This window comes from Aplidium turbinatum, chromosome 14, assembly GCF_918807975.1.
Source record: "Aplidium turbinatum chromosome 14, kaAplTurb1.1, whole genome shotgun sequence".
NCBI lineage: Eukaryota > Metazoa > Chordata > Ascidiacea > Aplousobranchia > Polyclinidae > Aplidium > Aplidium turbinatum.
The window spans coordinates 16,001,524-16,025,670 of record NC_137485.1 but is presented as its reverse complement, the minus strand read 5'-3'; the positions used below and the strand labels follow the sequence as shown (position 1 = coordinate 16,025,670).

The 24,147-nt window shown below is 38.9% G+C and overlaps 1 protein-coding gene across 1 annotated transcript in view; it reads right to left on the bottom strand.

Annotated features, from left to right (window-relative positions):
* Nucleotides 1-13,975: 13,975 nt before the first annotated feature.
* The window catches only part of LOC145783114 (dynein axonemal heavy chain 1-like), a 95,449-nt gene continuing 85,277 nt past the window's right edge, over nt 13,976-24,147 (bottom strand). Inside the window, exons 71-80 of the mRNA XM_082594888.1 lie at nt 23,958-24,089; nt 23,115-23,285; nt 22,672-22,851; nt 18,908-19,084; nt 18,576-18,746; nt 18,112-18,242; nt 17,330-17,474; nt 16,694-16,900; nt 14,766-14,941; nt 13,976-14,260 (exon numbers count right to left, since the gene is read on the bottom strand). Of these exons, the coding sequence (XP_082451014.1) occupies nt 14,080-14,260; nt 14,766-14,941; nt 16,694-16,900; nt 17,330-17,474; nt 18,112-18,242; nt 18,576-18,746; nt 18,908-19,084; nt 22,672-22,851; nt 23,115-23,285; nt 23,958-24,089 (1,671 nt within the window). The 3' untranslated portion in view covers nt 13,976-14,079. The remainder of the gene's footprint in view (nt 14,261-14,765; nt 14,942-16,693; nt 16,901-17,329; nt 17,475-18,111; nt 18,243-18,575; nt 18,747-18,907; nt 19,085-22,671; nt 22,852-23,114; nt 23,286-23,957; nt 24,090-24,147) is intronic.

The following is a 24,147-nucleotide window of genomic DNA, read 5'->3' as shown; positions in this document are numbered from 1 at the left end:
AAGACCTCCACGAAACCCAAAACGCTGGGACAAGCGAGCTAACGACATTTCTATCCTGTCTTCCTCTGACAAGCCAGGGGTGTCAGAAACCAAATTAGCAATCGTTTGCGCAGCTGTTCTAACACAAGCTGCTTGTAGCAAAGTCAAACAAGTCCCCTTAAAGGGCGAAGCTGCCATTAAGGCCGTAACACGATTTTTAAAGAAGATAAATGGCATATTATTACCATCGTAACCAATCAAGGCCGCCTTATCGAAAAACGTCCTACTATTTTGGTATTCAAAAAAGCAATCTTGCTGTTGAGAACTCGATTTAGCGGGAGAAGACAAGCTATATCCCTTAAGGGGCTGAGTGGGCTCAGTCACATGCACAGCCCGATCACGATCCTCACACACGTTAAAATCAGGAGACGCAATACGCCTCTCACAACCACCCAAATTACGTGTAGCTGGGCGATCAAAACCTAGCGGCGCAGAAAACTGTGAAGGGGGCAAAGCATTACTACTAATGGCGGCCCCGTGACCTGTACGCTCTGGGGGAGGAGTTCGGTTGTAATTCGCAGACCTTGGCTCTACAGCATTCGGAAGACCCTTAGCCGCGGCCCCGAGACCTCCTGAAACAGCTGGAAAACGTGTGGATTGCCCTGGTCCACTCACAGGTTGAACGGGCGTTTGGAAAAGGTTATGTAAATTAAACTGCGATTGATGTTCATTTCTGGAATGCCTAGAAGAGCCCTTCTTAGAGCTACGCCGAGAGCCCACCTCTGATCGATATTCAGCTAAAACTACCTCTTTACGTTGTTCAGCCCTCAACTGAGCGTCTTTGAGTGCGAACTCAGCAGCTCTCGCGGCGGCCTCAGCTGCTCTCGCTTCGGCCTCAGCTCTCGCGGCAGCCTCAGCTCGAATGGCCTCAGCTCTCGCTTCGGCCTCAGCTTGTATCTGGAGCTCCTCTCGTCTTAGCTGCAGGTTAATTTGTGCCACTATCCGAGACGAAGTCATAGACATCCTAGTGCTTACATTTGAGGCGCTATCCTCAGGATGTATGTCAGCATCCAACATAGGCCTATCTGAGAACTCACTTTCTTTTTGTTCAAAGTTATTTTTTAACGAGTTAAATTCGGGGTCTACCCTATCACGAAGTTCTGCCAAGATCGCAGAGTTAAAGATTTTAGTCAAAAGAGCATGGAAATGCCGTAATTCCTCTTCTAAAGTAGATAACTTAGATCTAAAAATTAACAGTTCCTGCTTATCACTCAAAGAACCTAGGGCTACAGAAAGTTTGCCAATTTGAGTCAAAATATCCCGTCTAAGATGCCGGGCCTCTCGAACTGACTTAGCCTCATCGTTAATGGGTCCCTCCCCAGAATGGCCTGCCCGACCGCAAAGAACATCATCAGGCTTAAACTCAGTCGAGTCTACGGCGGTCGAGTCCTTGTCGCCACCGAGTGTAGACATATTAAATGTTAGGGCTAAATTTAACAATTAAAAAAAAAAATTAAGTTACACAAACACACAAATTTATTAGGCTACAGTAGTTATAAAAAACTTAACTGCAAAGACAGTAAAAATACAAAAAAGAATTTAAATGCACGATACCGTAGCTGTACGAGTATGAAGTCCTAAAGTCCACAAAACTTGCTTGGATTCTTCCACTTGAATCTACAAGCACAGATGGATTGTCTTTTAATCTTCTTTCTTGCCAATGAATGTCAAAGTTATTTTTCTTCTGTACCAAACTGAGAAGAATTGTCTTTACTTTTCTTTGCTTCTGTAAGAGTGTAGACTACCAACCAACAAATCTTCTTTTATTATTTCTTGTACTTCTAAGTAGTTCTTCTGCACTAGCTGACAACAAACACGTCGTTTATTTTTATGCCTTCAAGTGCTTCTTGGCCTACCAGCTAACAAATTCGTTTTTTATTTTTATTTTTTGCTTTAATTTCTTCTTGACCTACCAACTGACAAGAATCGTCTTTTATTTTTCTTGCTTTAATTTCTTCTTGACCTACCAACTGACAAGAACTCGTCTTTTATTTTTTATGGTCACAGCGGTAAACCATAATCTCTTCGTGGGAAAATTTTAACATAAAGTTCCCGAATCCGTTCGTCTGTATATAATGACCGAAGAAACACACACTTGAACTTCTTTTCAAACAGTGTATTTCTGTAAAATTAGCCCGCGGCTATCGAAATGGCTGGTGCAACGCCTTACACCTCAAAACTGTCACTACGATACAGATTACTTGGATAAAAGACGGAGAATTTGTCCAGTTAGCAAGCACCAAATAAACCAGTTAAATGTGCGACCGACTTCCAACAAACAACTTCGAGAATGAATCAGAAAAATTTGTGATAACTCAAAGGCGACGCAACATTTCATGTTTAAACCGGTTTCAACAGGATTGACACGAGTCTTACGGACGATGGTGCAATTTTGGCTCATGTTTTAGGAATTTCCATGACGTAATATTCAGTAGACCCGAACGGTTTCTACATGACGTTTGACCAGGCGAACAACCGTCTGGAACATACGGTATGCGAATGAGATGTATGGTCATATAAAAGGCTTTATGAACAAATTACGACTTTGGAAAGCCACATACAGACTGGAAATCTTTTCCACTTTCCAACTTTGAGAGACCATGGAATGCATCCTCAGAAGAAAACTGAATTTGCAGACCAATTTGAAAAATTGTTGTATGAATTTTTAGCTCATTTCAAGGACTTTAAATCTCATAAACATTTGTTTGATATATTTTCTTCGCCATTCAACACAGACATTGACAAAGCACCAGGTGATATCCAATTTGAACTGATTGATCTTCAAGAAAAAACGGATTTGAAAGCAAAGTATTTAGAAATAAATCTTGGCAATTTTTACCGAAAACATCTCAACCAAGATGACTTTTCACATTTGAAAAAATTTATGGCTTCAAAAATGGCTCTTTTGGGCTCAACGTATTTGTGCGAACAATTTTTTTCTAAAATGGGCGTCATAAAATCTCCCTATCGATCGGTTCTGACAGACGAACACTTGGAAAATGGACTTCGAATTGCTAGCACTTCCATTGAAGTAAATTTGGAAAAATTTGTGGGGAAAAGAAGCCAGCTGCAAACTTCTTACTGACCTCGTTTAAAGACTGTGTGACAATAGATTTAAATAGCAGTTTTCTTCAGAAATTTATACGTCTTAATTCATTATTTCTGCAAGGAGATCCCCTAATAATACCATATGAATATTGAATAACAAAAAACTACTTTTTTGTGCCTGCAACTACTAGAAATCATATGTTAAATAAACATGCGGCCCGCGGTTTCACCCAGTTATTTATATCTGGCCCTCCTGTAAAAAAGGTTGCACACCCCTGCTAAAGGCAACTACTTTCAATTCTCTCATTTTCGCAAACCATCATTTTTTCCCGATTAATTTTCTTTTTTCAATTTCTCTTTCGCCTGAGTTGTGTGATGATCTAGTTCTAGTCGATCAGCATTTCGGTCCCTCAAATTACCCAAAAGTTTAATCTATTTTGCTGGGTGTTATCTCATGATGTGCAACTTGACTACACACCAGTGGAAAAGAAATTGCACACTAAGTACGATGCATGCAAAAAGTAGGGGAGTAGGTGTTGCGGAAGGCACTTTCATTTCGTATTGATTGAAGGTGTGTCAATCATTAAAAATTTTCATTTTTTAATTTTTTCCTAAATATTTGCCTTATCTTTAAACCATTCTGCTGGAATTTTTTTCCATAATGTGCAACTTTAGCTACACACTCGTGCAAAGGAAATTTCTCACTGAACACAATGCAAACAAAAAAGTTGGAAAATAATATGTCTCTATACACACTTTAATTGATGTTTGTTTTCATGATGTTGCCATTTGCCATATCGCATTTTATGCCGAGTTGTAGTTTATGGATTACCTTTTTTAGCGGATAGCGGAAAAATTATTTTGTCAGAATGACGACGGACTGACAGTGATCATGAAAGTGTGATTGACAAAATTTTTTGGTCTACGTATTAACTGCATTTATAAAGTGAGCTGTTCAATTTTAATCATAAATTAAGAAATTTTATGTTGGATATTTCATGACCATTGGCCAGTTTTCTATTTTATTTGAATAAGATGCTCTGTAGTTGAAGAATTTGCTGTGTGACTGTCACAACATTGTTCATTCGGATTGTTGCTGCAAGCCTTGCTGACCTCGGTGAGTCAACTGAACTGTCCTCTATAGCCGCTTGACTTATGTTTCAAGTACTTGATTTGCACATTAAATGCGATAAACGACTATGTGAACGTTCTGCCGCAATAAACTAACAGATGTAACGATATCATTCAATCAACCTGGTTTATTTCTCTGTCTTGTTTTAAAATGGTATTCCAATCAATCAATGGTTTATTTGCCAGGAACACTACCGTACATAGCTGAAATAGTCAAGTTGTATAGCTTATACACTGCAAAAGTGGCACTAGTTCCCATAATGACAGGGAGATAACAAAATGACCATTTGGTCTACTAGTCAATTGCCACCCTATTGACTAGTGATAATTACCACTCAATTCCCAAGTGACACATTATATAAAAGGAAGTGGCTACATTTACGGCGCCGTAAATACAGCCATTCCATGCCTTTTTTTAAATCTTTACGTCGCTTTTACTGCGCACGCGCGCTGGTGGGTATTTTTTCTTTCTTGAAATAACAAATGAAAAAAAGTGCATTATATAACTGCATTATATAACCGAAAAAGGCTCTCACCGAAAAGGCTCTCACCAAATCGGACTCACCGAATAGTAGCAGACCCTGAAAAAACGGGCAGAACAACATAGGTGAGCAATTAATGGAAAAGCCTGACGCAGTGCAAAAGTGGTTCGTGTAGGGTAGCTGCATCGGGGATGAAGGAACAGAGCTTAATGGAATTGTTTCTTCATTCTGCTTTTTATTTATGGTTTGCCCAATTATGGGAGAGATTTTTGTCTGCTGTGCTGAGCAGAAGTTTGCACAAATGCAGTACAGGTGTCTTGATTTTAGTTCACTAGGTGCTCGTTTGGAATGGAAACCATACAACTTAAAATGGAGGAGATGGATCAACTTCCAGTGCTCAACTGTTCATCAACCGAGAACAGAGTGACAACTTATTTTCAGCAAAAATTTGAGTGTTAAGTGTAGTGGCAGACCTTTTTTTTTGGTGTTTACTTTTTTTTAGTTGACTTTAAACACACACTAGGTTTACAATTTGCTCAAATGCTCAAAAGCTGTTCAAATCATATCAAAATAAACTGATGTGATATGATTCATTGTGCAAATCAAGCAGGTTTTTAAAACTTTCTAAAATATGTGAACACCCAAAAAAATGGTCAATGTATGCCACTGATTGAATGTTTGCATTTTGCAACAATAGAGGGTTGGCTGATGGTGTGAGACACAGTTAACCGGGCTCACAGTTTTTTAAACATCACCTTGAAGTTATTGGAAGTAGTTTTAAAGATGATTTGTTATGATGTAGTGCTAGTGAAATGTAGTTCCTACTGGGAAATTTGCAAAATGGCTGTGGAAAAATTTGTTTAGCCACACTTTGCAACATTAACTGATCTTATAGTAGTGTACAGTGCAGTGTTGATTGGTTTAGTTTGAGTATTCTTTAATACACCAACTTGTAGGATTTTATAGATTACATGAGTAATGTACGTACCATATTTAATAGGCTAATCTGACAATCATTCAGATGTTAAACTTGATCACGGGTCCACGTCTTTTAGGCGCAGACAGTTAGGCGCCGGTTAAATAGGCGCGCACACTGTGGCGTCTGGATATTTAGATGCGGAGCACTGTGGCGCCCGTTCATTTAGGTGCTATTCCTAGTAAAGTCTACAGATTGTATCAGCTTGGCAGGTAGGGCAATGCTTTTCACACAAAATGTTATATTGAACAGAAAAATATGTTGTTTTGTTAATGCGCGTGTGGAGATGAGGTGCGAGACAACGCTCTACTACTCTTGATATTAGCACTTCTCCACAGGACATTTGCTATGCATCCTGAACACAGGTTGCAGCCAGATGAAACCTTACTTAATCAGTTTTCTTTCGCAATTACTTCTACTCGGGATTGATTGGTCGTGCGGCGAGTTCGTATGAGACAACGCTCTACTACATGAATACATTTCTATAAGGCATATGAACCCTATAGCTACAAGTTGCAAGCATAAACCCCGACTAGGTGTAATTATTTGCTGCAATTATTGCTGTAATTATTGCTAGGTGACTTTGCTCGCTATTACACCTAGTCGGGGTTTTGACGGAAAACTAAGTTACTCTTCACTCAAGCCTACCACCTGCTTGAATATAGGCTACGGTATATTTTTGACTGATGCTTAGTGTAGTTATTATTTGACTCACTAAAAGTGAACTCAGTCATGTTCGGAAACTTAAGTAATTTATTGATAAAGCTTTCGCCGACGCAAACCTGGACTAACAACAAATAAATGCCGAACACACGCATTCAAATACAATATATTTTTCTGTTCAATGTAACATTTTGTGTGAAAAGCATTGCCGGTTTAAGCAGCTTCACTCACGGAAGCCATGACATAGTTTTTTGTTCAATATAACAATTTGTGTGAAAAGCATTACCTTACCTGCCACGGTACACGACAACTGGGTGAGACAAAGTGGGCGATACCCACTTGGGCGACGAGACAAGTGGGCGACGGACCAGGTGGGCGACGAGTCAAGTGGGCGACGGACCAAGTGGGCGACGGACCAAGTGGGCGACGGACCAAGTGGGCGACGGACCAAGTGGGCGACGGACCAAGTGGGCGACAAACCAAGTGGGCGACAAACCAAGTGGGCGACGAACCAAGTGGGCGACGGCCAAAGTGGGCGACGGAAGCGAAAGTTTAGCCGTTCGGAAAAAAATATACGATTTTTAATTTTTACTTTAAAATACAATGATTGATTTGTGGAAGGGAGGCAATGAGAGTTCTCGCGCTGAGTTTCACGAAGCATTGGAAGCAACATTTTCATTATTTTTTGTAGTCTAGTAATAACGCTTGCTGTTTGCTGTTAATTTGCATTGTGACATCATCTTGACACGCTTGACACGCCGCAAATTGCAAAATAATGTGTCAAGATGATGTCACAATGCAAATTAACATCAAACAGCAAGCGCTATTACTAGACTACACAAAATAATGAAAATGTTACTTCCAATGCTTCGTGAAACTCAGCGCGAGAACTCTCATTGCCTTCCACAAATCAATCATTGTATTTTAAAGTAAAAATTAAAAGTCATATTTTTTTTCCGAACGGCTTTCGCTTCCGTCGCCCACTTTGGCCGTCGCCCACCTGGCTCGTCACCCACTTGGTCCGTCGCCCACTTGGCTCGTCGCCCACTTGACTCGTCGCCCACTTGGTCCGTCGCCCACTTTGTCTCGCCCAGTTGTCGTGTACCGACCTGCCACGCTGATACAATCTGCAGACTTTATAAGTAGCACCTAAATCAGGGGTCGGCAAACTGCGGCCCGCGGGCCAAATGCGGCCCGCGGACAAACTTTTTGCGGCCCTCGAACGATCTTACTTTTAATGCATAAACTAAAGTTTCATCATTATGTACGCATGAACTTATTTTATGTCATAACAATGTCTACTTTTGTTAAAATAATCAACTTTGTTTTGGCAAGAGGCCTTAACCACAGCCAATTCAAAAGTTTATTTGAAGAGATGAATGCTGTGCATCAAGATCTGGTGTATTTTTGCGAGGTTAGATGGCTAAGTCGCAGTGCTATGTTACAACGGTTTTATGATTTGCGAAACGAAATAGTGACTTTCTTGAAACAAAAGAATGCAGGTTTCGGCATTGATGAACTTAGTGATCCTGATTGGTTAACAGATTTAGCCTTTCTCAATGATTTCACTTCTCATATGAACAAGCTAAACTTACAACTACAAGGAAAGGAGCAATTTATTAATCAGATGTATGATCATATTACTGCCTTCGTACACAAGCTACGTCTTTGGGAAACTCAATTAATCAATTCCAACTTTGCTCATTTTCCCAATTTTGGCCTTTGTAAACCTTCCAACCCTGATAAGTAGCCTACATATCACTTATCGTTTCCACTAAAAGTAACTTTGAATCTCGATTTTGCAATTTGAAAAATCAAAAAACAGATTCGATTTATTTGCCTTCCATTTTCAATGGATGTCAATGCTGTGCCACATGAGATGCAAATGGAAATAATTGAACTTCAATCATCCAACATATTGAAGGCCAAATACGATTCAGTTCCAATTGCCAACTTTTATAAAGAATATGTCCAGAAATCCACTTATCTTCATCTGTATGACAATGCAAAATGTGTAATGTGCACGTTTGGAAGCACATATTGCTGTAAGCAGCTTTTTTCAAAAATGAATTACGCAAAGAATAAACTTCGCACTCGCCTGTCAGATCGCCATTTGAATGACGTAGGCTACAGTAGAACTCGGTTAATCCGGATTCGGTTAATCCGGATCTTCGCCTAATCCAGATGAAACTGGAAGTACGAGTCAGGTTTGATAGAACCGTCATCGGTTAATCCGGATCTTCGCCTAATCCGGATGGAATCGCCGGTTAAATCGAATCCGGATTAACCGAGTTCTACCGTATTGCAAATATCATCAACAAAGTTGCCAGTTGATTTAAACACCTTGGCCATGACACAGAAACAACATCATCCTTCACATTGATAAATGATAAGTAAATAAAAACAATGCAGTGCATTTTAATACGTGTTTGATAATAAATATGAAACGGCAACAAACACGTCTCATTGTGCAATAGACACAGGAATAGGAGTTGCAGGTGCGCCATGATTTTAAGGATAATGTGGCGATTGTTTATAGGTTGAAATTTATGCGGCCCGCACGTTACCGGAAGTTTGTAGATTTGGCCCAGTACTACAGAAAGTTTGCCGACCCCTGACCTAAATGAACGGGCGCCACAGTGCTCCGCACCTAAATATCCAGACGCCACAGTGTGCGCGCCTATTTGACTGGCGCCTAACTGTCTAAAAGACTTGCTCCCTTGATCACATTACTCGGCTTCGTTTGCCTATGGTTTAACAAGACAAACTCTCTACCGAAGCTCTATAATCTGACAGTGCAGAAGGAATCCAGAAAAAAGTTGGGAAAGGACCAGTTTTACCAAAGTAAAATTTATAACATAGACCAACAATCCAAAACTTAATGTCCAAATAAATGAAACAGAAAGGAGGTATGGAGGGCTTGCCCCCCAGAAAAATTTGACAAATGTTACCGTATCTGGTTTTGGTCATTTTTTAGGCATTTTTAGAAGCAATATTTTTTTTTTATCAAGATGCACACTTTGTATGTAACCAAATTCATCAAATTAAAATTGAATTAGAGTAGAAGTTTTGTTTAAAATTTAAGTCAGCGTACCATTTCAAAATTTTTTACTTGCCACCACAGAATGCTTTCAATAATTTCTTTCTTGAAAGTTTGTATAACCTACTGTAGTGTGTTGTTGCCTTTCAGCAGGCTAGATCTTTTAAAATTTTACCTGACGTGCCCCCACCTTCACAGATAGCATTTTCACTTCATAACCTATCTTGATTCACATCAAAATTTATCAATTTAATTATTACTAATTAACTAAGCTATTTGAGTGAGCAGTGTTTACTTTGAAATATTGCATCACTTTGTTAGTTTTTTAGACACAAAAGGCTAGGTAGGCCTCCATTCCGAGGTTTGGAAAGCAATAAGTATAATACAGCCTTACATGATTTAATTAGCTATTGATTTAATTATCCAGCTTCTGTAGTACCGTATTTTTTATATTTTTAAACAGTCAAAAACATTAGACTGACTAAAATGAGTTGGCCCCTAATCAGCCTTGCCCTTCCCGGCCGCGAATTTTTTTTCCCACGAGCTTTCTGTCTCATTGGTTCTAGTCACTCTAAAAGTAAGATTTTCCGAAAGTGTTTTGAGAGATTGGTTGATTCAGATTGCGAAATAACTATTTGCCAATGAAATTGTGCAATGATAATAAAATATAAGCTTTCCCTAGCCCTACTTTTTTTGAAAAGCTCTAGTGCACCGCAAAAATTAATTTGAAGAAAAAAAAGTTTGACTTCGACGGGCGTCGAACCCTCGTTCTCACGAACACTAGGAAGAGGATGAAACCACTAACTCAACCGTGCCAACGAGAAACTGTTGCATTCACACGGCTTTAATACAAACTTTTACCAAAATATGCAAATGAGACAGAAATCTCGTGGGAAAAAAATGTTGCTCCCCGGCCAGGGATGGTTAACACATCTCGGCATATATTTGTCACCTGTAAAAAACATGGATAGGGGGTCAAATATCATGTGATGCAATTTTTCATTTTCTTCACATTCCAACGTGATGTTGTGATGTGACGTGTTTGACACCCTCGAGAGTGGCATTCGGGTAACTCTAAATGAATAGTTACGATAATGCATAAATTTCCTTAAAACCAAATAAGTGCTTTAAGATCTCATTGCAACTATCGCTTGTTTTACTTGGGAAGTCAAATATGTGGCAGGTGGTTCAGTAATCTTTGTTTATGGGAAAGGTTAACAGCAAAAGATTATTCAGAAATGCTGACGTTGCATTAACAAGAAACTCTATCACACTGACATCAGAAACGTCCACGAATTTGCTGTGTTTTGTACCACGTGGAATTTGAACTTCCGTTTTACATTGTTTTGTTCAGTCTATGACGTTTACAACGATTGGCTGGACAAGGTTACAGCCAGATTTGATATGAATTAGTGTATTGCGGCATGAGTTATGAAGTGCAACAAATTTATTTCGGTTTGCTACAGACTTCTCAAGAAAATGCAGCATTCGTAGCATAATTCACTGAGCAAATCTTTTGAAGCCAGCGCAATTTTCATTTTATCATTAGCACTGTCAGATACTCAGGTCTCAGATTGCTTGCAAGCGATGGCTTGGCTTTTATTGACGAAAAGAAAAAGTTTGTGCTGTAATTTTTGTGCGCCCCAGGGCAGAATTGCACAAACATGTGCCGTGTTTAACATTCCAACGCGATGAGGCGTGACGCTATTCTCTTATTTTCTCGGTACTATCCAGAATAGTGACACAGTGCAACAAGAAAGTACAGCCACTGTTAATTTTCTTCAGCACTGTTCGTATCGTTTTGCTTGCTTTGCAGTTTTTCTAGCGGCTTTCAGCATTAATTTTCCAGTTTACTAGTTAGAAAATGAAGATTTTTAATTTATTTTTTGGCTTCACAGTGGTTATATACTGCCTGTGTGAACAATGACAGGCAGCATTGCTACCGTGCTGTTAAGAAACTCCCTATCATCAAAGAAAAAGATCATCTGTGGAACACTGAGCGTTGAAACTGTAAAAAGGTTACTTTTTGCTGACTGGGTTAGCATTTTGTCGTATATCTTTTACATTGACGATATTGATATCATACTAAGTTTTTGCACGCAGGTGAATGGACGAGTCAAGCTGAAGTCACCTGATGGCGGTTTAAGATTGGGCTGATAATTTCTCAAGCGAATATTTGGATGGTGTTAATGCTGGATCCAGCAGGAGATACGGACATTACATACGGCGCCAGCAACGCGTTAAACATTGTCACGCGGACTGGTTGACGACAAAGAAAATTTGTCAATTTCTTTTACACCGTAGGGGAGACTCGGGTAAGTTGGCCCAGCAAAATGAAAAATTGAATTTTTGAGCTGATAACAAAACATATGTTAAAGCGAATGCTATTGAAGAGTAGAGAATTCATCACTCTAAAAGTGGACATATTCTTGCATCAAACAAACATTCTTAGGTATATAATTTTTCAAGTTTTCCGAAAAAAATAAAATGGACCATCTTGCCTTCATGTGCGGGTAATTTGGCCCACCATGGAAGGTAAGTTGGCCACGTGGAAAACATGTCCATCTACGGTATATTAAACAGTGGAAAAGTTCTCTTTCTCCCCAATTTTATTTTCTTTCTAATTATTTCTTGGTTTTATAGAGGCATAGCCTACATACCGTACATAATTTATTCTATGTATGCATTCATGTATGGTTTATAATATAATCTACTGTTAGGCTATAATCAGTTCAGTTGTTTTTTTATTTCTGACCATCATATTAAAACAATACAGGTCAACATAGCAAAGGTCAAGAAAAAGGTAGAAGCGACAATGCTGTATTTTACCTCAGTAAACTTTTTTTACATGAGTAGCCTACACCAAATAAGCTTTCGAAAATAACAAAGGTTGTATCAAACATCATGTAGTTGGAACGGCATGCCTTTATTCCTAACGATCTGGTCACCTTAACGGTACTGATAGGTAGGACCTTGTTTGCAATAGGCTACAAACCCCATTTTTGCATGTGTACCAATATCGGAACATTTTTTAATGTATCTCCGAAACGAGGTACGTTTTAGACCGTCGCTTGAGAAGTGGTTGATACACATTTCCGCGATTGGTTTTCTTGATTAGGCTACTTAGCCTACTATTATTACCATATGGGTTAGGAATAATTTGTGGCATAAAAACGATGTTAGGAAGTGTATTATTGTTATTGATCGCTTAATGCTGATGTAAAGCCGCGATTTACTTACTTTGGATACTTGATGATAGACTACTTCAATCTTGCAAAAATAAGTCATCGTATTAATTAGTCAATTATTATCATTCTATGTAATACCTCATGAAGGCAAGTTGGCCATGGTGGCCAACGTACCCACCCACGAAATGGGCCAACTTCCCTGCATGGCAACCACATTGCAAAAACTAAAATTTATGTCAAACTATCGAGCTTCTAACAACGGTTTCACAGTCAAAGTGAGCCTTAATAACCACTCTAGCGCTGCACTCACTAAATAATAACCTTTCTTATATAGTAAGAAAAAAATCACTCGACATCTAAAAAATTCCAAAATCCAAAAATTTCAAAAATCATAATTTTTCATACAAAAATCGTGCTCACATGTTTATACTGCTTGCTAGAGCCTCCCAACCTGGTGATAAGATAGTTTCAACAGCACTTTCTCAGTATGCGTACGATACGTAACAATGACTATTTTAGTTAAAAAATTATTTAGAGTGGGCCAACTTGCCTACTGGGCCAACTTACCTGAGTCTCCCCTAACCGTTCCACTAGCAGATTATTTAGTTTCAAAAATAACTTCACACTGATGTAACTGCATCTGACGCCCAAATTAAGTGGGGCTAGCCTTGAAGATATGGGTGCCACGTATTCAAGCTGCGTCGTTGATTAAATGTGAAAAGCTTAACTCACCTTGTCAACATAGCAACTGCACATTTTTTTTTTTGTTTTTTACTGACATAAATTTTTGAAAATTTTACTTAGTGTTTTTTCTCTTTTTCTAAACTATAAAACTGTTTTAAGGTGATGTGACAGTTCCAAATTTTGAAATGGTCAACCTGTTTCGGTCTTAAGCATGTCATAACGTTCGCGTTTGGTCGCTTCTACCTTTTTTTTAGACCTCTGCTATGTTTGGCATATGTTATTTATGTTGTCATGCGCTAACCAAATGAGCTTTCTGAGCTACCACATGTCCGCCCCGATAGCTCAATTGGTTAGCGCGTCACTTCTGGAACGAAGAAGCTTCAAGATCAAGCAGCGCTGGTTCGACTCTCGGTGTGCGCTTGAGCAACGCACGTTAAGGACTGCTCTCCATTCAGCGGCATCTAATGGTTGGAATAGTTCCCCGGCAACAAGACTTCAACAATCGGAAACTTCACTCTGCCAATCTCGGTGACCGGGCCTGTGTCAGTGATTCAAAGCCTCTACAAGTATGCGAAACTGCCAGGATTAAGCTATGCAAGAAGCTTTCCCAGTCCGAGGATAAAAATTCAATCACTGAGTAAACATCACTTTGAATCGATTTTATTTCTTGGAAATACATCCCTAAGAATAGATCTGAACAAAATTGAACCTTGCAATAACTACACTTGTTAAAATACCAATTTATTCCATTTAAAAGTTTTCTGCACATATTGAAGAAACAGCCTAAAAAAACACTTATAATATATCTTGTCTAAAAACAAAATAACTTTAATAATCAAGAGCACAGATCATTGCCACTCCCCGTTTGACCCAATGCTTCTGTTCCATGTCCGTTGGCAATTCGACAGCAATGACGTAGTTTGTAGAATGGCCGGTCGTCGACAAGGTACCAGCCCTGGTCAGTGTCTTGTAGATGGGGCAAGAGTATATTCCTGTGTTCGGGATCACCCTGTGATGTCATAGAAACAAGTGTAGTGTCAAACAATTGAATATAAAAATACAATCCAATGATATAAGTAAGCTTATGAAGTTTATTCGAAAACATTTTATCAGTTTTTAATTTGGCCGTTCTTGCTCGTGAGTCAGAAAGTGGCCCTTCAATTGCAGCCAGTGCAATATCTCAGCGTTGTTTTAGCCAATGAGGAAGAGCTGTGTCACTTGATGTTCGCCACAGGCGAAGGCTGGTAAGTCATATAGGCAAAACAAGTTGATGAAATGACCGATGCTTGTAGGCACACGGAGTGTCGGTGTGGTGTTCCATCTCGTGCCTGACACTATTCGTCATGTTCTCAGATACTTGACGTCAATTAGCCTAGTCACCAGGGATTTTACACTACCAGTATACCACCACAATTTTCGTTTCCAAAGATGACTTTTCTCATCTTACTATACTATTAGACCGCATTCTAATCGGTAAACAAAAACATTAGTCTGCTTCAAACACAATAAGCTACCTGTTGGGTACAGGGATTAACCACATGCACGCCATGTCAGTGTATAACTCTTTGGGATGGGACTCAGCCAAAAGCATTGTTTCATGATCCCATCTCGCCCCCTCAAGGTGTAGACCCCGGATGTAGCAACCATCTTCGGGGCGGTCCACAATCTCTGATGGATCCTCCTTCACAACCTGCGAAATACCCGGGTTAGTGGTGACAGCGATATGGACAATGTCCCCGCACCAGTTTATGGCCTAATCCTTGATGACTAACTAATAATCCCTACACAGGGATATCCTTGTTCCTACAGTTGCAAACCACCTAAACAAGATAGCCCAACGGTGATTGCAAATCCAATAGCGGCGTTCCAGTGAACATTGATTATCTGAAGGCGCAGTTCTTATCGAGATTGTGGATAAAGATAGGCTATCGCTTATCAACCTTCTCTTCGAACAGGCCAAGGCTCTAAATTCTAAAAGAAACGTGAAAGTCGTAAGCTGATAGTTTATTGAAGCTGGAAACAGGTCTACGGCGCTCCGCTCTTCAAAGCCTCTGTGTAAACAAAACACAAAACTGCCTGTTCATTCTAAGGCGATGTGCTTCAGTGAAATTTATTGGAATTATTCTGGTAAACATGCCAGTTCATTCATAGCTTGTCACGTCAGTGTCGGAGCTAACTGAGAGCATTGTTAGTCACCTAACTAATGTTTCTTAAGACGCCACAGGAAGGGCAGTTGGTGAAGATGTGTTGAAAAATCTTTGAAGATTGCGTATGCTTGCAGTAGCCAAGTCTACGTTTGGGGTGTGCGCTTGAGCAATCTATTACAATGATAGCTCTCCATTCAGCGGCACCTAATGGATGAAATAATTCACAGACAACAACAATTCAAGTACACGCGGAAACTTTATTATGTCAATCTCGGTAATGTCCTTACGTCAGGGTAGTGATGGTGCGTCAAAGGTTCAAAGCGTCTCCTGTAGCCGCAAAGTAGCATATATGCAAAACAGCCAAGGCCCAAGAGTAACCTATCCAAGGCTATCTCAGTTCGAGGATACAGATTCAAACTAACCAACTAATTAAGTTAGTAGATCTTTCAAGTCCAATTGCTCGCCTAGCCTACGTGGCAGCTGAGTTAAATCGAAATCTCAGTTTTAGCATGCTGCACTACAAGGAGACATGTTCGCAAATGCATCAACTTTTTTTTTAACCAAGTAGTTGAGCTATCAAAGTTAACGTTGAAATTGAAGTGTTTTAAAGGAACACCTGAATGCAGGTTGAGCACACGTTTTGTATCTTGGGGATTTTCAGTTTTTTCACTTTTATTTAGAACCACACTTTGAGGAAAAACCGAATATTGCTGATGGGACAAAAAGGAACGCCGTTCCGATGTGTCCCAAAAGAGGTTTTAGTGTGATTAAAGCTAGTTTCGTTCAATGAGACATACAGGAATCGAAATAAGCAATGTTATGCTAATAGTTTCATTAAAATTGACCCGATAGCCATTTTTTCTAAATCTTGGATTGTGCTATTCTTGTAGATTGTGTCATCGATATATTGTAGAAAGAAAACATGGTTAGATGTTATTGGCTTAACACTACAAATGCTCAGACAATGAATTACAAGATGATGTACAGTGTACATTCAACGTGTAAAAGATTAAACAATCTCATTTTAGGCTAACGAGAAACCGAAGTTCATCGCATACCCAAAAACAGACGATCCGCTTGTGAAAAGCGGAGCAAGCATTTTATTTTGAAATTGTGCGATGAACTTAGTCATGTACCTTAGAAACAAAAAATATGATATGGTATGTGAAGATACTAGACTTGAAGAGAAATGATTGTCCCTTTAAACAATGTTTGTATCATGCATATAGCGAAAGTTGTACGACAATTTGGAAAATTATTCTGCTTTGCCCCATTTTCACCTGCACCCGACTTACCGCGAAACCAAAGCTGATTGTGTCGATGGAGATTACTTCCTTCCTGGCGAAGTTTTGTAAAGTTCCAGTGAGAAAAGCTTGTGGAAAAAAGAATCCTGAAATCCAAAACACCACCGGCACACCGGATTCGACCCAGGTTTGAATGAAATGTATTCGCGTAAGTAAATCATCTACCCAAGATGCCAACGGCTTTAGTGAAGGATAAGCCTGCAGAAATAAGACAAACTTAGACACCACTTGGTTTGGTGAAATATATTTAAAAAAAAAAATACATCAAATGCAGTTATTATAGTCTCTAAAACATGTTGTGATTGTTGTACAAATGCTTTAAAAAACATTTATTTAAATTAAAAAGCATCGTAAGATATTTGGTATTTGATTTCATGGTAACACTCCATTGAAACATAGCATTTTGGTTCAAAGTCTCTGAACATTAACAGTTAAATCAACGTTGCTGGATGTAAGGTTTCTTTGTAGATAAAAATATGCGTTTGCAAACGAAGTTATCAAAGCGGATGTTGACGGATAGGTCGTTCCACTTACATCGACATAATAGCTTAAAATCAGACATCCTTCTTTTTAGGAGAAAAACGCTCAACAGACAACACGAATCAACAAATTAATCTATTCACTAACCTTCCCAGACCAAAGATCGGGAACCTCATTGATGAAGAGGGAATTAAACATCTTTTCAAGAGATTCTGACATAACTACTAACCCTTTGATAGCTTTCAACAGATCGCTTGATGATTGAATGATCGCACTGAGCAATCTGTTGTATCTAGGAATAAGATGATTTCAATCAGCTTATAACGGATTCAGTAGCGTATTGTCACAATGCTGTGTCCAGTACAGTAGCGTTGCACAGCTAAATTTTAAACTAACCATTTGACTGGTTATTGGATAGCAAGAATAAAAAAAATCCAAAATGTAACCAAAACATAATAAGCATAAAAACTAACATCATGGCCCAGTACCATTTCATTTATAAAAAGCTTGCGTCGGTTTATTGATTCGTAGCAGCCTAGTAGAGCTTCCAAATTTTAGTATTATTATCAAAATTTTATTATTAATTTAGTATTTTACCAAAAAGTTAATCAGATGAAATTATATTTTTTAAACAGCCCAAAGTGGGTACGTTTCAAATTGGACCTATTAGGCGACGAAATGTCGGTTTCAAATTTATAAATAAATTTAAAAAAAAAACATAGAGATAACTGTCGTTTGTTTCAGATGATACTGTTATTCTAAACACGTTTATTAAATTTTCTCAAATCTGTAGTCTAAGCTTTCATGAACAAAATTCTGCCAACGAAAGACCAAGAAGCTATGCAACACAACAGAATATTTCTAACATAGACTATAGGCAATAGATATTTATACTATCACCATCTGTGGTTATATTCTCTTTGACTCACCGAATGACTTCTTGAACAAGTACAGTGTTCATTGATTCTTCGTATAAAACCGGATATTTGTTCATCACTTCTTCAAGGTTAAATGGATGAGAAACTTCGGCCAGAATTGTCATGGTCACTTCTTCAACCACCTAAGAAAGAACTCCTCCTTACAAAAAAAACGATTTAAACTGGAAAGTATAACGATCTGTTTCTATCTTGCCTTGGAAAATTAAGCAATCAATCTTACAAGAAAATATTGCAGATGTGGCAGGAGAGGCTGGCTAAAATAGCCTGATTGGCGATTGACTGGAAATTATGGAGCTATCAATTTAAAAATGAAGCAATAAATTCAGTGCAACTTCAATAGTTAGCCTACATGTTTAGCACTATACAGAAAACCTCACTGAAGATACTGTAGATAGTAACCGCTTGTCTAAAACCAAAGTTTGATAGGTTATCTACTAACTAATAGTCTTTTATACCTCTTCGCTTGATCTTCCTGAAGCTGAAGAAGTTTTAGGTTGAAGATGGATTAACGCATTTAGAGTGGCAAAGCTTTCGTTCTGTGCGAATGTGATGTTCGCGTTGTCGTGCATTCCGAAGATTTCCGGAGTATCATTGATCGGAAGACTTCGGATGTATTCAACGTACACCTATCCAAACGGAAAAGAGCACTTGAAGGATCAAACGAATTAAATAGATGTCACCAAAATGAAAAATGTAGCCTACTGCTTGAATTCAGCAAATAAGATGCCATAGAAATATAAGCTAAAATTTATAGGGTGACAACGTCAGACTATAGCCTACAACTTACCTTATTTTCGCTGTTCGTGTCAATCTGCCTGTACATTCCACTGGCCGAATACTGGTGGCCGACTTCTAAAACATCGTGGCAGTAGAAGTCGGACAGTATGTTCATCATGCACCGTCTGTCCCAATCGTCCGTCACCCGTCCGCCATAGTTGATATGACCAGCGGTGTAGGTTAAGCACTAAATGAAGTCATGTTTTTCAATATGAGTGAAAACACAGAGCGCTCAATATTGTACTTGAGAAAATAAATCAATAGTTTTTTTTCAAGTCTAAACCTTAAACCATTTGACCAGGTTAACACTCACAATAGTATTTCAAAATTTTTTTTAATACAAAGGTTTTGGAAATATGAAGGTTTTGGACATTCAGAGACTTTTATTTATTTATTTAACATGTAAATTTGCGTTTTTTTTGGGCTAGTTGTGCTGATAGTAATCTTCTGTAATTTTTTCGTTTCGATCCAGTTGTGCTGATGAATCCTATAGGAAGAAAACCGGTTCCACAACATAATTTATATTAAAAAAAATTTTGAAATACTATTGTGAGTGTTAACCTGGTCAAATGGTTTAAAGTTTAGACTTGAAAAAAAAACTATTGATTTATTTTCTTAATGATTGCTTTCTGTGTTAGGTTGATCGCCCATTTGAGGAAGTGTCATGGTACCTGATCACCTTTACCAGTTAGTTTTTCTCACTTTTGATATTGTACTTAAACGTAAACGTTTATTGTTGTCACCACAACAGCGGTCCAAGTTTTACAGATCTTGAGATACATAATTGCACTCTTTGAGAAGAGCAGGCGGTTGTTCCTTCCGGCAGTGAGACGACTCGTCATTGGGAAGATAACTTAACAACTACCTTTCAGAAGTGTCGTAGTGAACAAGCGAAAACAACGATGACTTTGCATACAATAAGGTCAGCAAGCGACAGCTAAGATAGTTAAAATGGTTATGCGTCTATTCAAAGCCGATAATTCAAAGTGGTAAATTCAAAGCCGATAATTCAAAGATAACAATTCAAAGCGGTCGATTGAAAGCCGATAATTCAAAGACGACAATTCCAAGCGGTCAATTGAAAGCCGACAATTGAAAGCCGGCAGTTCAAAGTTGACGATAATTAATCCGCTTGATTGGAAAAGTCAATAATTGAAATTAATTAATCTTATTGTGATGTGATAAGAGTGCGAGTTCGTACTGTACTCAAAAGTCCATCGTTTTGCAATGCTGAAGTTAGTCAGAAGTCGAACAAGGAGTAGTATGGATGTTTCTTTCACGAAAACGGAAAGAGGAAGGAATAAAGCATGCCATGGCGGCTACTGCTATAATCACGACAGGGATAGTAAGCTTGGTGAGGGGTTAAGCTTCTGGTTGTGTGAAGAGTATTGGAAGGAAAATAAGTGCAAAGCAAGAATGCATGTCTGCAATGAAAAGGCAGTGAAATTTGTTGGAGAACGTAACCACGCTCCAAATGGTCAGCGTAAGCAGGTTTTGGACGTTTGTGCCCAGGTTAAGTTGCAAGCAGCAACGTCTTACGCTACAACTCAGCAAATCATTACGGCGGCAACAGCAGATTTGCATCCAAATGCAGCAGCTCAAATTCCTGAGGAACGTGTTTTGAAACGCAGCATTCAGCGAGCCAGAAGGCAAGTACAAAATATTCCTGTGGAGCCGTCAAATGCTGAAGAACTGGTAATTCCATTAGAATTCAAGAAATTGGATGATGGTACTGTGTTTCTGCTTTATGATTCTGGGCCTGGAAATGATCGCATATGCATCTTCAGTACCCAGCGTAACCTTGAACTTCTCTCTCAGAGTCAAAGCTATTTCTCTGATGGAACGTTTAGCACAGCTCCAAGCCATCTCTTTCAACAGCTATATACCATCCATGCTATTGAATTAGGCACAATTGTACCTCTTGTCTATGCTCTTCTTCCGAACAAAGCTGCTCAAACCTATTGTCGACTTTTGCAGGCTATAAAAAACCTTCGACCTCAAATAAATCCAATGTCCTGGATGACAGACTTTGAGAAGGCTGCAATCAATGCCATTCAAGACAATTTTCCCGCAACTTCACTGACGGGCTGCTTTTTCCATTTATAGCAATGTGTTTGGCGTAAAATACAGCAATTTGGATTGGTAGCAGCTTATAAAGAAGATGATGGAAAGTTTGCAATGAGTGCGCGGAGCCTGGCAGCACTTGTACCAGAACAAGACGTTGAGAACGCATTACAAGCCCTAGTGATAGATGAAGAATTTAATCACCGAATTTAATCACCGAATTCAACCTGTAGCTGATTACTTTGAGGACACTTGGATTGGTCGACCAACTCGCCACGGGCATCGAAGACCTGCTGTGTTCCCAAATGAACTTTGGAATGTTTATCAGCGCACTTTGCGTGGAGAGCATCGTACCGACAATAGCATTGAAGGGTGGCTATCGGTTTTCAATCAACTGTCGGTTGCTTTCGTCCGTCCATCTTTCGCTGCATCAACGCTCCTAAGAAAGAGCAAAAACATAACGAAGTCCTAATGGAACGTCTTGTGGCAGGCCACAATCCTCCATCTCGAAAAAGGAAATATGAACAACTAAATGAACGGATCCTTCGCATTGTGCAACAGTATGATGCTCGAACAACGGCTCAGTATCTGCGTGGAATTGCTCACGACTTTGGCATGTAGTTTTCTTGCGAACTATTTTCTGTTAGAATTGTCGGCTTTTGGTATGTAATTAAATTGAAACTGTTTTCTTATGAACTATTTTAGGTTTGAATTGTCGGCTTTTCTCTGTTTTGTTTTTTGTCGTTAATCTCAGCTTTGAATTATCCGCTTTTAATTGACGGCTTTGAATTTTCGTCTTTGAATCGTCGTCTTTGAATCAACCGCTTTGAATTTTCGTCTTTGAATCATCAGCTTTGAATAAACGGCTTTGAATTTTCGGCTTTGAATTGTCTGCTTTAAATTGTCGTGCTACCAGTTAAAATTAAGCAAGTGAAAATTGAGCATGTCAAAACTTAGCAAATTAAAAATCATGCAAACACTTTGAGTTTTGATAACAAAACGCTACCATTGGTTGACCTAGTTTATTTTGAAGATAACTACAGGCCCATTGGTAGCACAGTCATGCAATGAGCACATCAACCTCTACGATTCTTTATCCAGTTGTGGAATATATGTGCCAAAGGACACAAGATGATGTTGCACAAACAACAAACTCGATGGCAACATAAAATTCAGAGCTTCCTTACGCCGCACCACTCTTCTGTGTGAAAGTTATGCATGCAACCAATATTAAAGATAAGAAAGTTTTTAATAGGATGAATTACAAAGAATTCGAGTTGTGTCGAAATTCTTCAGACAAAAATACCGTATGATGAACAACGTTTTCCTAAAAATTACTCCAATGAATAAATTTATAACAATGTTCTATCATAGCTCTACAGATATTTTTGATCTTGATTTTTCCACCATAAAAATCTCTCGCAAGAAAGAAAGCATGTTCCAGAATTGTCACAGCAAATTATATTTAACCAACACGTAGGTGCATAGCCCTTTTTTACAAATTTCCTTGAAGAAATGATCCACGATTCTTGATTCTAATATGAAGCTTGTTGAAAAACATGCTTAAATCATCACTGTTATGACAAAGAAGAATAAACTACCGCAGAAGCTAAAGAAAACATAACGCAATGTGAAGTATTGGTCATGCAGTGAAACTTTTAAATAAAAAAAAGCGGAATAAGATTTCACATCAGGTGAACTATTTCTTACCTTGAAAGGCATGTCTTCGTATTCGTTGAGAAACATCTTAAGCTGCGATATGCAGATACGTAAGTCTCCATTGGTGAACTCGTATGGTATGTTGAAGCCCAGAGCGCCAAACTTTCGTCTCTCAATAGCAACTCCGTGGAAGAGACAGAGAGAAAAGAGAAGTGCCTTGAATTCTGTTTTCTGAAAATTTTAGCTGTGATTCTATCTGTTGAATGTTCGTTTTGGCATACATCAAGCAAGCCAATCTTTCTGAAAAACTGAAAGCTCACCACTGGCTGGAGTCCATAAATAGGTAAGATGCATGCCTGGATTGAAATCTATTCAACAAAAGTTGAGGAGAGCAGAAAAGCAGTCATTTGTTTTTACGAGAAGCATTTGTCATTTGTTTATTTTCTTCTTAAAGTAAAATGATTTCGGAAGTCACTAAAAACTTTCCTTCTTACCTTAGAGCAGGAATTGAGAAATTCATCATTATGCGCTGTATAGGCTCGCAGTAAGTTCGCTTTGATGCCGCGAGGAGGTTCGATCGTCATCTTGCTTCCGTTCTGTAGAATCGATACCGGGAACTTGTCGCTTGGCATGGACGTCAGCCATAGTCTGAAATCCCGGTGGACCTGCAAAGTTGCTTCTGTTCAGAGAAAATTAACGTTGACTACCATGAGTCGGACAACGTTGGCTGTATGGAGTATAACCGAGTGGTGAGAGCCCTGATACGGCACTCAAAAGGGCGCCGGTTCGACACCGCTCAAGGAAATCTTTGGCAAGACACTTAAAGACATGCCTGAAAAGTGGGTTCCTTGCATTCCCGCCCACTTAAGGTAAATCTTCAACTGCCGAAAGAATAGTTGTTGAAGATTGTCAAAACTCCACTCTTATTGTTTTTAAACAAAAATCGTTTATGCAACTTGTCTCAAACGGCCCAGGTCATTTTTTTTTTGACCATCACAACGAAAAACAATATATGCCAAACATAGCAGAGGTTTAGAAAGAGGTATAAGCGACAAAACGCGAACGTTACCTAAAACTCAAACAACCTTTTAGTCAAAATATAGACCTTTTTGTTCAAACCTGGTTGTTCAAGGACTCGCGAAACTCCTCTAAGTATGGGACTTATTTTTATAATGGTCAAAATGGAAATCCTGTTTTTACAAAGGATACGTGCGCAGGACGTTCATTGCGCAAGAAGTGCTGTCATCTTGCGTTATGCCTGCTTATAAAGCACAATAAGACATGACGTATGATGTTTGGGATTAACTTCGCTGCCCCTGATGATGTAACAACAATACCTTGTCGGGATCAATGGATTCAATTAGTCGTTCAAGGTTGGGCATCCAGCTCGGAGCGAGATGGCAGTTTTGAAAGAACACCCACTTCCCTCGTTCCATTGCACTGCGTATTAAAGCTTCTGCACGAGGGCCCTATTGAGCCCAAAATACAAAAAAAAATTAATATAGGCTACAAAAACTTAGGATTTTA